This window comes from Equus quagga, chromosome 14 (genome assembly GCF_021613505.1).
Source record: "Equus quagga isolate Etosha38 chromosome 14, UCLA_HA_Equagga_1.0, whole genome shotgun sequence".
In the NCBI taxonomy this organism is placed as follows: Eukaryota; Metazoa; Chordata; class Mammalia; order Perissodactyla; family Equidae; genus Equus; species Equus quagga.
This window is the reverse complement of record NC_060280.1, coordinates 72082999-72098925: the sequence shown is the minus strand read 5'-3', so window position 1 is coordinate 72098925 and position 15927 is coordinate 72082999. Positions and strand designations below refer to the sequence as shown.

The following is a 15927-nucleotide window of genomic DNA, read 5'->3' as shown; positions in this document are numbered from 1 at the left end:
CATATTGGGTGAATGAGGACATACCCACAATGAAGTCAGTAGAAGAGGATGAGACACCAGCTCAACATTAACTCCATCTGGTTACAGTGACCCACAATCAGTAGGAAACTCAAGACCCTGAGAGATGAAATATTTGAAGCCCATATCTACCATGCCAACTTTTAAGACCTGCATCTGAGAGAAGAGCTCCCAAAACATCCAGCATTGAAAGCAAATGGAGCTTACATCCAAGGCTATAGTGAATTGAGGAAGAGTTCTTAATGGACTCCCATGCACAGACTCATGCACCCCAGGGCTCAGCACAGAAGCAGTTGACTGAAAAGCACCTTGACTTTCTTTGAAGGAGGCTTATTTGCTTATCCTAAAACATTGACCTGAAAGGCAGGCATCTAATTATATACAAGTCGGGGACTATTGAAATATTCTCTGTGGACAGAGGCTGGGAGTTGCTACCATTGTGCAATCCTTCTGCCTCACTCTAGCCAGCTGGTATGTCCTGGGAATGAGCTTGTACACTTGTCTGGCACCCCAATTTTTGCAACTCCTGCCCAGAGGACACTTCTAGTCATCTGGCTCTGATGGACAGTGGGGCTTACATTTGTAGGTACTACAGGACTGTAACCAACAGAGAAATAGTTTTTAACTGGTTACCACCCCCAGGACACAACAAGAGGCAACAGACTGGGGCACCTAGTCTTTTTGTGAAGAAGTCTATTAGTTTATATTCATAGAGGCCGTCTGAGTAGTAGGCTTCTGGTTTGACACACAGCTAGGTGCCTTCTGAAGTGCTCTCCAGGGACAGAGATTTGTGGAAGTCATCTTAGCACACTCCCTCTGCCTCACTCCAACTCACCAGTGTCTCCTGGAAAGGAGCTTGACTCATCTGGCACAAGGGTTTTTGCAGCTGACACCCACGGATCACTTCTAGATCACCTGGCTCTGATGACCAGTAAGACTTGTGCTCATAGTCCCACAGGATTATATAATTTGCATATGTTAAAGGTGCTGCCTGAAAGTCTGGCTCCCAATAAGCGTGCAGCTAGTTGGTAATGGAGATCCTCCCCTTTGGGAAACTGACAGGTCTTAGCACAGCCTTAACTACTGGGAGTCACTAAAAATAAAGTAGGTTGCTTGGACAATCACAAAGGTTTGAGAGACAACCAAGAGTTAGGGCAGGATTGTATTAGAAGATTCATCTTCTACACAAGGCCACTCCTTGAAGACTGAGAGAGGTGGTGATATAGAACCTGAAGTGAGTCTGCTCACCCATTGCACAGCAGGCTAATCTCTGACATTGGGTATAGTGGAAGAAAGTAGGAATTTTATTATTGTACAGCTCTGAGCAAGGAGAAAGAGCAACAAATGCTGAAATCCCAAACTCCCTGAAAAGCTAAAAGGAAGGGTTTTTATTTAGGGTTTTAGGTAGAGGAAAGGGAACATATGGCCTTGCTGGTCGGAGCTTTCCCACCAGCCTGTGTTTGGCCTTGAAACTACTTTCAGAGAGGAGGGAGTCCATGACCTTGCTTGTCAGCAGCTTTTCCACCAGCCTGTATCTCTTTGTGGGGAGGGGATAATGAATCCAGGTGCTTGTCCTTGGCTGTGTTTGTCTCCATGGAGGATAGTGGATTCTGGAGCTAGGAAGCCACGGAGTAATCAGGGAGTGAATGTTTTGGTTTAATTCCATGTATGCTGGGTTAATGTGGGGGAACTGATAACAGGGTTGGTATCAGTGGCTGTTTTATTTAATGCATAGATATCAACAAAAAGAATCAAGGAAAAGGAAGAATATGTTCCAAACAAAACAACAAAAAACAAAACCTCAAAAAAGTTAAATGGAGATAAGTGATTTACCTGATAAAGAGTTCAGAAATAATGACAATGACGATCACTGAGCTTGAGAGAAGAATGGATGAACAAGGTGAGAATTTCAACAGAGACATGAAAATATAAGGAGGTACAAAATAGAAGTCACAGAGCTGAAGAATACAATATCTAAAATGAAAAAGGCACTAGAAGAGTTCAACAGCAGACTAGCTGAAGCAGAACAAAGGACCAGAGAACTCAAAGACAGGACAATAGAATTCACTCAACTAGAGCAGCATAAAGAAAAAAGAATGAAAAAGACTGAAGATTACTGAAGATTACTTAAGGCACTTATGCTACAACATCAACAGGATGGTAAGGTACAATAAAGACATATTATATATTTTCTCCTATATTTGTAAACTGTATAAAACACTACAAGTTACCTTGCAGGTGAATAATACAGAAAAACATCCAAGAATATTGATCAGACAATAATGAATAGGATGGTTTGAACTTGGGAGAGACAAAAGGCAATTAAGTACTTAATACATCATGTAAATTCACAGATACAAGATGTTAAATGCCAAGAAGCAGAAAAGCAATAAAATGGGATAAGTGAAGAGATGTTTGAAAGATCAAATTGACATGAATTGATAACTATTTGTAAAATATGGGGCAAAAAAGCATGAACTACATGAAAGTGATACAACTTCTCAGGATTTTTGACTTCCATGAGCAGTTGCCTTATAAATAGCCATAGAATTACTGGTATAATGATAAGACGGCATTTTGGGGCTGCTTTTATATAAATTGTTTCTATCAAGTATAATAATTTGGGTCTCTATATTGAGAGTATAATTAATATCTAGCTCTGCTCTATTTGCTTTGATTAGCACATTTGAAGAATTTTGATGATTTCTGTTATATAAAATTAAATAAAGTTGAAATACCATGGAAGATATCCAGAGCATAGCAACACAGTCATAAAATAACTGAAGATGTATTATATGTAGAAAGGAATTTTCAGGAAGTCTTTAGACCTACCCACAATTACCTGGGGCTCAAATACCATTTTCAGTGAAATCATGGCTTCAGGTGTCAATAGACTTGATCACTTGTTATGTTTTGGACCCTAAACATTTACTCAAACTAAGTAAAACTTCAATTACTTCATTTTAAAAAAAGGGAATAATTTAGGGCTTGCCAGGAAGGAATACATTAAATATGAAATAAAATGACCTGTTTAAAGTTCTTGGCAAAGTGCTTGCTATTTTAGAAAATCTCAGTAACATATGTTGCCACTATCATCTTCATCAAAATCATTATCACGGTACTTATTGTTATTTGGACTATTATTAAAAAAATAAAATAGAGCTCCTATAAGTCTCAGGAGTCTTTATTTTATTCTTAGTATTTGTTTCTCCATGTATAGTAATTGTAACATAGGTTCAAAGGAAGCGGGCTGGAGAGGGATTTTGGAGGTGTGTTATATGGAAAAACGTCACTGAATTTCCAAAAAAATTCACATAAAAACAAATAAATTACACATTTCAGCAAACCAAAGTTCTGTTTCTGATATGACCTCATGACCTTAATTCTATCATGAACGTATTCTACTGTCCAGAATTTTCTTGAGGGCAAATTTGACATCGTTATTCCACAGACTGTAGATCACAGGGTTCAACTAGGTATAAAACACAGAGGACACTTTCCCTTGATCCATGGAACTCACAGATGATGGCTGCAGGTACATGAAAGCAGCAGATCCAAAGAAAAGGGGAACAGCTGAGTTGTTGGAACTGTATGTGCTGAAGGCTTTGCACATGCCATCAGTGGAGCGAATGTGGAGAATGCTAGAGAGGATGGAGATGTAAGAGGCAAGGATAGTTAAAGCAAGAATCAGGATGTTAAATGCACTCAAGCTCAGAACCAATAATTCATTGATAGATGCTGGAAGAGGATAGTTCCAAGACTGGAAAGAGATTGCAGAAATTATGGTTAGCCACTTTCGTTTTGCAGAAAAGGAGTATGAACATGAAGGCTTTATGGACTGTAAATCAATGATGCCCAAAATATAAACCCCCAATGTGAGGCAGAAGCAGATCTAATAAGACATGATGACGTTGTAAACAAGGGGTTACAGATGGCAACATAGTGGTCGTATGCTGTTGCAGACAACATGTGACACTCTGCCATATCAAAAATAAGGAAGAAATAGAGCTGAATGATATTCACCAGCATTTTGGGGGTAATGACATAGGACTAGCAGAAACTGATGAAGGGCAAGCTGCTGAGGAAATAGTACATGGGGGTGTGCAGGTAATAACTGAGCCCAATGAGTATGGTCATGCCCAGGTTTCCCACCACCATGACTGCGTAGATTCCTAGGAAGAGGAGGCAGAGTGGTAGTTGGAATTCAGCATGTTCTGTTAGCCCAGTGAGGGTGAACTCGGTTACTATGGAATGCTTTCTAGGGTCCATTATCCTCTCATAGAGTTCTAAGTATAAAAAAGAGAAAATGAATGTATTTGAGCGTGTATATGCACATGTGAATGTGTGTGTGAAAGGGAGAGAGAGTAACTCTTTGGAGATCATTATTTTATCCCTCATCAGAGGAGACTCATAATGCAGGTATATCTTGAGTGTCTTCCACTACTCTAGGGCAATCATGCCAGGTGACCCGAGAAGGAATCATAAATTCAAGAAACTTATCATTAAGATATTTCTATTTTTTTAAACACAAGTTTATGGATTCTTGAGTCAGTTAATAGGAAAGCTATTACTGTTATTTCTGAAGACTCTGTTTTTTTCATATATTCTATATGTACATGTTCATATCCTGCCTGTCAAATGAGACAATGATTAAATTTTCATCTGACTCAGAAGAAGAGAGCAGCAAACACTTTCTACAATTAATAAACAAAGGATTCATAAATTTGTGAAAAAATTATTTTGGTCTGTGCTATTTTCCTTACTAGAGTTCCTTCTCAAAATACTTGAAGGACTGGGCAACTATCAGTGTTGTTTCACCTGAAATTCTACTCTTCTGTATGTCCTGTGTTCCATTACCCAGCCCTACTACAACACAAGGCAAGAATATAACATACTTATATCTCAACAGCTTTTCCAAGAGTAAAGTATTGTCTTCTTTTGTTTCTTATTTAAATAATCTCAGGGGAGTAACACAATGACTTAAATTTAGGTCATGTGTTCCACCACTGTGGCCAGACAAGAAGTAGACTATGAATGATTTATATTGATTGGACTGCATGGTTACAGTGGTGGAGGTCAGAAAACTACTCTTTTTCTCATAATATGAGAAAGGTTGTGGAACAAAAACACTAGGTGTCTTCTTATCATGTATTTTGTATGTACTGTCTATAACATTTAAAGATGATGAAGATATGGATTAGTAAACACATACAAATACAATTAGTCAACAATGTGATCTGTTTTCCTAAAAAGACTAATCTATATTTCACTTATATTTGCAAAGAAAATGAGTAGATTCTAGAAAATGGAAATTTGTATCCTTAATTAACACTCAAGCAATAGTTGGATTAGTGTTTTCAATTTGGAGTATGGTACTTTATGTGATATAGAATAACTAGATAATTCAGAAAAATTATCTAGAAATCTTATTGTGAAGAATGGCTGAAATAACTCAGGATATTTAATTAGCAAAGCAAAAAATCATGTGGCACATGACAGTTGTTACCAAATGTCAAGCATATTGCTATGTTTAAGAAGTCTTGGACTCGTATATGTCTTCTTGAGAGTGAAGTAAAACAAACTGCTGGAAAGTATAGGGAGAAATATCTGGTTTTTCATCAAAGAACATCCTAGCAGTCAGACATATCATGATCCTACAGTCATAAATGTTAGAATACAGCCCGAATAGCGACTTAGCAGACATTGTTCAAGGATCTAAGCCCTAGATGGGTGGCTGCATTAAATCATCTTTAATAACACTTCCAATTCCAATATTTCATGATTTCATAATTCTAATAGCTCCTAATTTTAAGTTGGTCATGGATTTTAACCTTAACTCCATACTTGCTCCAATCCTCTGAAAAGTGGAAATGTTAATTCTATGTAACATAAAAATTAAATTAAATGATGCCTGCAAGATGCTGACTAGTTCCTGGCTTTTGGTAAGAACTTAATGAATGTCAATGTTGCTTTAACTGTAATCTATTGAGTTTCTTTCTGTTATATATATTTATTTTCCCAACATTTTCATTCCCAGAATGGCAATCAGAGTTTTAATTTGTTTTCCTCAGTATATCTTATTCTTGTTCCTCTCCATTAATACCCACAATAATACAGAGATTTAGAACTTTTTACTTAATATTAATATCTTATCAATATTTTCCATGGTATCCAAATAAAGTCCAAACCAATTTCTTCATCACTGAACATTTAAATCTGGCAAAAAAGAAAAGTATGCTTCTTTATGTCCCAAAGGGAACATAGGATTCATATGATTTAGCTATTACACAAAAGAGTATTTGGTAGACTCAGTTTTGACTCATCATATTCCCTTAGCTTTTCTCTTCTTCCATTCTGTCTTCTATAAAATCTATTTAATAGTTAAGATCCTTTAATTAAAGACTTTAATAGTGAGAGCCTCAGTTAACAAGATCATTTTCTATGTGTTCTTGAATATGTTTCTTGTATTCACATTAAGCAATTAATACTGTATTAATTATTTTGAGTTGCTTCTTATTTTTTCTTCTATACTAGACTGTGAATCCAACACAGTGTTTGGCATAGTGCCTTGTATATAGTGAGCCTCAATAAATATGTGTTTAATAAAGTCATTGAAGGAAAGTTAGAGATAAGTTAACAAGGACTCAATACAAGTGAACAAAGCTCTCAGTCTGCCTGAGTTGAAATGAGTGAACAAAAGATGTTTGCCATATTTTTATATTACACAGGACAGGGAGATAATAAAGGAACCTGTACTCATCAGGGAGTGTGAAATTAGAATGAGGACAGTTGAAGATGGATAAAGAGCTATGTGCATCTTTATGTGTACTGGGAGGACCTAGAGTAGCAGAACTAGGATTTTAACAGTCAAGGACTGAGATTCAGACATACCCCTCCCTATTCCCAGAGAGTTCAGCATTGTGTTTTTTCTTCTACATTCCTCTGAAGGAAAATACAAACCTGAAAATACTTAGGGATAATTCTGAGTACTAACCTTGCAGGCCTCCTTCATGCTAACAGGGTCAAAGACTAAAAGTCTCCTTTGGCAATTATTTTGAGTCACTGATCTTGATCTCATGTGAAGCCAATGATCAAAGCCAACTAGTCCTCTGCAAAGGTTGGTTGATATGATATGATGATTTTATTAGTAAACAAGGCCAGGGGCACAAAGTATGGAGAATATCAAAGAATACTGACGAGATGGATTTATTTCCTGATTTAAGATAGATGTCTTACTGAAAAAAGTGCCATATTTCATGCATATAAAATATAATAACCCACATGGAGGCCTTTGAACATTTTTTTACAAATGTTTAGAGGTAATATGGAAGGCAGCTGTGCTCACCACTATACCACTAACACTAGAGGTAGCATGGGTTATTATGGGTAGATAGACTCTGGGCCTTCCCAGAAATGATGCGGTTCTCCATGTGACTGACACTATGAATGCTTTGATATTTTTCTTCCAAGTAATCAAGTAGTAGCAAAAATCTCATTACTTGTGGACATACATTGCTGTCTCTGGACTGTTTCCTTATCAAAACTTCTCGAGGAATTATAAATTTTTGCTAACATAAAATATCTTTTTTCAAAGGAAACTTCTTTTTTCAAGGATTTTATTTAGGACTATCCTGACATCTTTATTCCTCAGGCTGTAGATCAAAGGGTTCAGCATGGGCACCATCACGGTGTAAAACACTGAAGACACTTTCCCTTGGTCCATAGAACTGACTGATGATGGCTGTAAGTACATGAATGTCGCAGAGCCAAAGAAGATAGCAACAGCTGAGATGTGGGAGCTGCATGTGCCAAAGGCTTTGGATCTTCCCTCAGTTGAGTGGATGCGGAGGATGCTGGCAATGATGAAGACATAAGAGACAAGGATGGCCACAGTTGGGGTAAGGATATTAAAGGCACTGAAACACAAAACTATCACCTCATTGATGTAAGTACTGGAGCAGGAGAGCTCCAGTAGTGGAAAAATGTCACAGAAGTAATGGTTAATTATATCAGCCTTGCAGAAAAGTACTCTTAGCATGAAGCCCGTGTGAGCTGTGGCACCCGTCAAGCCAATGATATACACCCCAACTGCCATCCGGAAGCAGATCTGATTAGACATGGTGACATTGTAAAGCAATGGGTTACAGATGGCTACATAGCGATTGTATGCCATTACAGCCAACATATGACATTCTGATATAACAAAAACAAGAAAGAAATAGAGTTGAGTCATGCATGCAGGGTAAGAGATAACATTCCTCTCTGTTACAAAGTTCACCAGCATTTTGGGTGTGACGATGGAGGACTGGCAAAAATCTATTAAAGACAAGCTGCTGAGGAAATAGTACATGGGGGTGTGCAGGTGAGAACTTAGTCTTATCAGTGTGATCATGCCCAGGTTCCCCACCACCGTGACCACATATATTCCTAGGAAGAGGAAGAAAAGGGGCAACTGGAGTTCCGGCTGTTCTGTTAGTCCAGCGAGGATGAACTCAGTCACTGTGGAATGATTTCCTGCTACCATCTTCCTCTGGGAATTTTACATAGGAAGAGAAGAAGAAAAATTATGGTAGGTATTTCTTTTCTCACCACACAATGTAGTGTGAAGCAGAATTCAAGTCTTCAACCAGGTAGCTCCAGTTCTCTGTCTGTCCCTGATCTATGTCAGTGGCCAAAGACCCTGAGATCTCACTAATATTGGACATGCAAATAAATATCAGGTAGAACTATTCCTTTTTTATTCTACACTATTAGAGTGGATCTTAGTAGTGCCCAGTCTGTGACCATCCAAAGAACTTTTCTGTTGACTTTGATTGAGTGTTATAAGAACTTTCCATGACTTGTGTATGTTCCTCTCAACTGTTCTGCGGAGGAAATACTATCATGCTTATTTTACATATTAGTTAACTGAGGCTTAGAGTGGTTGGATATTTGTCCATAGTTAAGCATGTAATAAGGAAACAATCAAGGATATGAGATGAGACCCGTCTATTTCATCTTCCATCTCTTATTTTAGCTCCTCATGTCTGCCCTCCTATCTTTGTCTCTTGTCATGTAAGAATAGACAATAGTGTATCAACAACCGATCCAGAATGGATTCCCTTGTAGTGAGTATGTTCACTAGTGGTACCTCTTCAAAAATGCAGAAATAGTGGTCCTGGAAATTAACCGGATGGCTAACAATAAGTCTGTCATTCAACTTGAACTCCACATCCAGGAAGGAAATGAGTTTCCTAATGAAGATTCATAAGTGTGAAATATTAAAGTGCAAATTCATTCATTTCAAAAACACTTATGGAGTACTCACCATGTGCCAAGTACTTTGTATGACCTGATGTGGTCTGTGACACTCAGGACTTATGTTCTGATGTTTAAAATAGTTGTAATAAAGTACAATAGATGAACTTTCAAAAAAAATTAGTGATTAAGTGCATTTAATTTCAAAATTATATGCATAAGATAGTACAAGTACGATGTAGCATAGAAATATTCAAAGAAATATTAATGATTGTTTTTATCATTTTAGATCATATAGTAGAACTTGAGTTTTTGCCTTGTATATTTAATTTCTAGTATATAAAAACCATTTAGTGTTTTTTCACAAATAAATTTTAAATGACAAAACATACTTTCCATAAATTAATAAATTATTAACATTTTAGATGTTTTTTTCAGAAAAGATATTAAAAATCTTACAGTAGTTTAGAAGTACAAAGTTCTGAACTCAAGGATAAAATAAGCATAAAAACTAGGATAAATATCTGTCTTAAAAATATGACTGGAGCACATTTTGTATTTTAAACAGTGTACTCAAAATATCCAGAAGTTATATTTCATTATTAGTCCAAATTAATACCTTCCAAATTTCAAAATGATTTTTAGCTATGTTTAGTATAAACATAGCTCATGTGTCTCCAGTGCAGATGATATCCTCAGCCATATTTTCAAAATGCTCAAATTAAACAGTCAAATGTCATCCCATATATTTGCAGAATTTCACACTTATGCTCATTCACCACATGGGCCATCATTCTTGAAACTGTTTTGGGAAACGGATGTTGTCTTACATCCTCTCCTGTGTTAGTTCACACTGCAGCCTGCCTCTGCTCTCATGCTATAATAAGATATCACCTCATACACATTAGGGTGACTATTATCAAAAAGACAATAACAAGTGTTGGCAAGGATCTGGAAAAATTGGAATGCTCACACAGTGCTGGTGGGAGTTCAAAATGATACAACCACTTAGAAAATCAGTTCAGCAATTCCTCAATGTTAAACATAAAGTTACTTTTGATCCAGGAATTCTACTCCAATGTACATACAAGAATTGAAAAAAAGTCCATATAAAAACTTGTACATGAATCTTTAGAGCAGCAATATTATTCATAACAGTCAAAAGAGTAAAAGCCATCCAAATGTCCATCAAGTGGTGAATGGATAAACAAAGGGTGGTATATCCATATAACAGAATATTATTCTCCAATAAAAATTAATGGACTATTGAGACACGCTGCAGCATAGATGAACCTGAAAACATTATGCTGAGTAAAGAAACAGACACAAAAGACCATCTATTTTATAATTCCATATATATAAAGTGTCCAGAAAAGATAAATTCATGGAGAGATAAAGTAGCTTACACTCTTCCAGGGGTGAGGGCAGGGTAGAAAGAGAAGAGACTGTTAACAGGTATAGGGCTTTTTTGAGGGGGAGGGGGGAGGAGTGATGAAACTCTTCTAAAATTAGGATGTGGTAATGATTGTGCAACTCTATGAATATACTAAAAAACACTGATTTGCATACATTTCACAGGTGAGTTTTATGGTATGTGAGCTGCATCTCAAGAAAGCTGTTATAAAAAAGTAAAACAACAAAACCAAAATAATAGTGATAATGTACTGACCATACAAAAAATTCCACCACGATTTGCTAATTCGTCATTGTTCTCTAAGCCTTCCTCATCTAGGTTCTGCCTGGTGTATGCATCTTTATTTGTGCCAAATATGCCAATTAAGTTTTTCTTCAAACAATAAGATCTTTTCCTGCCCACAAATTTGTACTGTATCCACTCAAAAATTAAAACTATCTTTTATAATTTTATTTTTCTAACACATATACAAGAAAAATATAAGCCTTAGTCATGAATTGTTAATAGGTTCCAAACAGAAGGCAGACATATACTCTATTTAAAGCTTTTCTCCTTTGTCTTCAGCAGAGAAAAAAATCAACGAATACAAAAAAAGTAAAGCAAGCAAAGTAAAAGAGACCTGAAATTGCAGTGTCAGAAAATATCCAGCAGACTTAAGCGCAGTGTCTAGTAATTAGCAATTTGCTATCTGATGTCTGCTTCTCTCTTACCCTGGATAATCAGTAAGTTTTTGCCATCTCCTGCAGAAACCAACCACCCCTGCATCTCAGTCAATTCTACACTTTACTATGAGAAATTTAAGAACGTCTAATGTACAAAATTGTCAACTCATTATGAAACCAAACTTGTTGCCAATTTTATAAATCCACAATGGTAGTTTCCCAGTTAAGTTTTACAAAATCCTAGTTATTTCTTTTAATTCATCCCCTAATTTTGCCTCACTTGATATTTAACGGGGTGGGTTGCTGTATCCTTCCATATTTCTGACTCTTTACAGTGGCTAACAGACTGTTTTTCCTCTATTTCTGGCGTCTCACAAGACTGACCCACCAAATAATTGTGCCCATAACAAAAGCTCCCTTATCTCTTGCCCAGTCTTTGCAATTTTGATGGCAGGTGTTGGGCTCTTAATCATCACTTGTGACCAGCTCTCCCTGAAATCTGATTCTAACATATGCTCCTAGTTTTTATTACTTCCTGTTCTACCTGGGTGATACAACCTGTCTGTTTGAACACCAGTGAAGTTACATGTGGAGAACTCCAACATGCATCAATGGTTTTATCTTTGTTTGTTCTATCTAAGAGAAGAATGAATCCTGAGAAAAATATCAAAACAGTTTTAAGAAATAAAAAAAGTTTTGCCCTCTTATAAAAGAAATGTTATGATTTATAGGTGGTATAAGATCATTAAAGTATCTCTAGAGTTTTTCCTTTTTTAGTTTTACTAGATGAATAGAGTAAAAGAATGATAAGGCCTAGGTTATCCTGATTTTAATAAAGTATTGGCTGCTTTTCTTGTGATAATCTGTGAACATGATAAAGTTATGTGTGGTAAGTTAAAGCACACAACAATATAGTTATATGAATTCAAGGAACATATAAAGATTAATCATAAAGTGAAAAATTTTGAGTTATTATCTCATAAAACAGTATACTTGGGGGCAAGCCCCATGGCCAAGTGGTTAAGTTTGCATGCTTCGCTTTGTTGGCCTAGGGTTTTGCCAGGTCTGATCTTGGATGCAGACCTAGCACCACTCATGAAGCCATGCTGGGGCAACTTCCCACATAGTAGAACTAGAAGGACCTACAAACAGAATACACATCTATATACTTGGGGCTTTGGGGAGAAGAAGGGAAAGTAAACAAGTTTGGCAACAGATGTCAGCTCAGGGCCAATCTTTAAAAAAAAAAAAAAGATTGGCAAAAATGTTAGCTCAGTGGCAATCTTTAAAAAGAAAAGAAAAGAAACAGTATACTTAGTCTTATCTTGAGAAACATTCTATCAATAAACTGGATGATGCCATAAAAGAAACTATTATGAAATTCATACATAATCTTAACTTAGAAAAGAGTAATGAACATTTGTCTCATGACGAGGATTCAAGAAGATTTTAGTAGGCTCTGAATCTGCACTGATATTAAATAGGAGAATGTAACAGTTGTAAGCATAAAGTATGTTGGGAGCACTCAGCATAGAGAGATGAATAAGACAAGGCCCTGCTTTTCAGTGTGTTACAATCTAGAAAGAGTGGGGAGGTAGACTAGACAATGTGATAAACATATGTTGTCCAGGTCCTCCAGGAACATGGTGACTAGGATGCTAAACTAGAATAGGGGTCAATGAAGGCTTCCAAAAAGAACTGAATCTGGAATGATAAGTAGTAATCAGCCAGGTCTACAAAATGTTCAAGACTGAGAAGCATGGGCTTAAGAGCGCTTCACCTTCAAAGGATCTGGAACAAGAGAAAATCACGTAAAAATGCCAATCAATTCATCAAAAAGAACTTAAAATCCATAATTAGGGGAGCGATAATTGTCCAAGAAAAACTGTTTCTGGTGAATTGTGCTTAGTTCTAGGGGCTACGTTTTAGGATGGCGATTTTCAAATTATAATTATCCAAGAAAACAAGATTTAAATCAAAATAATATACTTTGAGTAGTTATGTGACTAATAACACAAACTGGAATTAGATTTATTGTATGTTACCTCAAAGGATAGAGCTATGGCCAATGAGATACCTGTTTCAGCATCAAAAATCTCTCTAACCATTAAATGTGTCTGAAAATAGTGTGCGTTGACTTGTGAAAAAGATAATTTTCTGAGTTCAAATGTGTTACAGCAAAATATGAGTGATCATTTTCAGATAGATTTAGGAAATCAATGTAATATTGTGAGGAAGCTAGACTTCTTTAATATTCTGAGATTTAAAAATTCTAAAATAGATGGAATTTAGATACTCACACTTCACTTGAAAACCTTAGCCTGGGTTGTATATACACTTTATACCAAGTACTCTCTAAGGGAAATAGCTCTTGATGATGACGGTAGAGGCTGTTCAAAATAGAAAATCCTGGACTCTCTCTTACTTAGGGGATCAAATGCAGATCCCAATTCCTGAGTCGTTCACATAGATATTATGAATCAAAATCCATGATTTCCTATTGCAGCCTCCTCATAATGCTACCAGAGGCACTTGCCAAAGTGACATGTTTTTATCTAGGATTTCAATATACAAGAGGTATCATGAAAACAATATAGATGGAAGCTCCCTCAAGATTTCCTTTCACCAGGGATGAGCTATGGGGGCTTACAAGCAATTACAATTTGCTTTTTTGTTCTTTGTTGATACTCTCGTCATTCCCTTGTGTGCAATATTCTCTCTCAGTGTTGACAGAGGAGACACTCATTAGGTCAACGACTTGAAATTCAAGCCTGGCAGACATTGTTCTAGAAAGTCTTTGTGACAACAACTTCTTATCTGAGTATAGTTTCTGGAATATTTGAAGCCACGATTGCAATTGTTTCTGTTTATTTATCGTTTGAGGAAATAGTTGCTTATATTTAATTATTATTAGTAGTTGTTCTTTATAGTTTTCAAAATGCTTTGTTTTTACGTGTATAAATCATCGTATATAATGATAATAGCCAGGATTTATTGAACACATACCATGTGCCACATGTAATTTTAATCATGTTATATTTACTAACTTATTTAATTCTCACAACATGTTAACGTGGAAGATAATATTAGGTTGAATCGGGTAGCAATTTTGCATGATTCAGCTTAATATTAACATATTTAATTTAAAAAACAAGGGACACTTGTCTTTGAGGTTCCTCAAGAAACATCTGAGACACTAAAGGTTAAGTAACTCGCCCAAGCTTACCAAGATATTAAGTTGCAGATGAGCTTGTTAATAAAATGATTACATTTGAAATGTTAAATATGTTTTAAAGCATTCAGTCATTTACTCATTCAATAGACATGCAATATATTATATTATGTTTTCATAAAAACTCAGAAATGTAAACTCTATGTTTTTAAATAATGTCTACAGTTGAACTTAATGCATACACAGTTAATAGTCATCAAGACTTACTTTGTGTCAAATAGTTATTTAAGCACTCTCCTGCTTTATACTTATATAGTCATATATACTAGAAGTGTCTTCATTGTACAGATGAGATAATTGAAGCACAGAAAGGTTCATGAAGACATTATAAATGATTAAAACAACAGCAAGTATAAAAAAAGTTTGTGTCTGGCAAACTGAGGTTTGTGGGCACTCTACTTAGAAAAAACTAAATTTCTGCTATGGCCCAAGATGGGGTAAAATCATTCATTCATTCACTTTCTCATTCAAAATTCCTTCTCTTCCTGTTATGAATAAAGCTTTGTGCTGGGTACTTGGGTTATAATGGTGAGCAAATTAAATAGAGAAGGATTACTGTCTTCTCCTCAGTGTTGTAGCCACTGTCCCTGTGTGGCCATTCACCATCTCTGTTACACTGACATATTTCAAGTAAACAATAGCCACATGTAGCTAATGGCTACTGTATTGGAGAAGGCAGAAATAGAGCATTACCACCATTTCCAAAAATCCTATTGGATAGTGTTGGTTCAGTGGAAGTGGAAGTAAATATGAAAAAATTCATCAAAAGTAAAATTGTAAAAGTGGTAATTGCTAAGGAATACAGGCCCATTGTGCTATGAGACTCTGTCTTTCATGGTGTCAAGCATCTAAACATTTTGGATACTTACAGGTGACCACTCTGGTAATAGTCCTGAACCTAGAGGTCATTTCCAAGGTCATGTTAGATCCATCTTGACAGTGAAGTGGAAGAGGTGTGGGGAACTTCTGGTATTCCACACCACTAAACTAAAATATCTTCTTTCACCAAATATTTCTTGTGTATCATTTGATGTAATATTGCTCGAGCCCTCGACATTCTGGTCATTTATGTGGTCCCAAACTTCACCATCTTGGCAATCTCCCCTTTAAAATGTGCTGTCCATTCTGGGAAGATGGTGGCAGAGGAAGACTCTGAACTCACCTCCTCCAATGAACACAAGAAATATGCAACTACCTGCAGAACAATTTCCTCTGAAAGAGGTCAAGGCAACTGGATGAAAAGAACCCCCACAACAAGGGGCAACACTGATAAGATTGGAAGAGGTATAAATATACCCCTGCTGAGGAAAAAAAAAATAGCCTAGCCACTGCGCTTCATGACTGGGAGTAATCTCAAAGGTACA

General features: G+C 36.4%; 1 protein-coding gene and 1 pseudogene across 1 annotated transcript; both read right to left on the bottom strand.

Moving 5' to 3' along the window:
* Positions 1–3406: 3406 nt before the first annotated feature.
* Positions 3407–4287, bottom strand: LOC124225596 (putative olfactory receptor 8G3; annotated as a pseudogene).
* Positions 4288–7606: 3319 nt separating this feature from the next.
* On the bottom strand, positions 7607–12456 carry LOC124252589 (olfactory receptor 8G1-like). Its single transcript, XM_046686258.1, has 2 exons — positions 12425–12456; positions 7607–8546 (listed from the first exon to the last, which is right to left on the bottom strand). The coding sequence occupies exons 1-2, from the start codon at positions 12454–12456 to the stop codon at positions 7607–7609; spliced, it is 972 nt and encodes a 323-aa protein (XP_046542214.1).
* Positions 12457–15927: the final 3471 nt, after the last annotated feature.

Coding starts and splice junctions, on each gene's coding strand:
- LOC124252589 (XM_046686258.1), bottom strand. CDS start 12,456: ATGTGGGAAGTTGCCCCAGCATGGCTTCATGA. Junction 8,547..12,424: donor GCCCCAGCATGGCTTCATGA/GTGGTGCTAGGT, acceptor AAATTCCCAGAG/GAAGATGGTAGCAGGAAATC.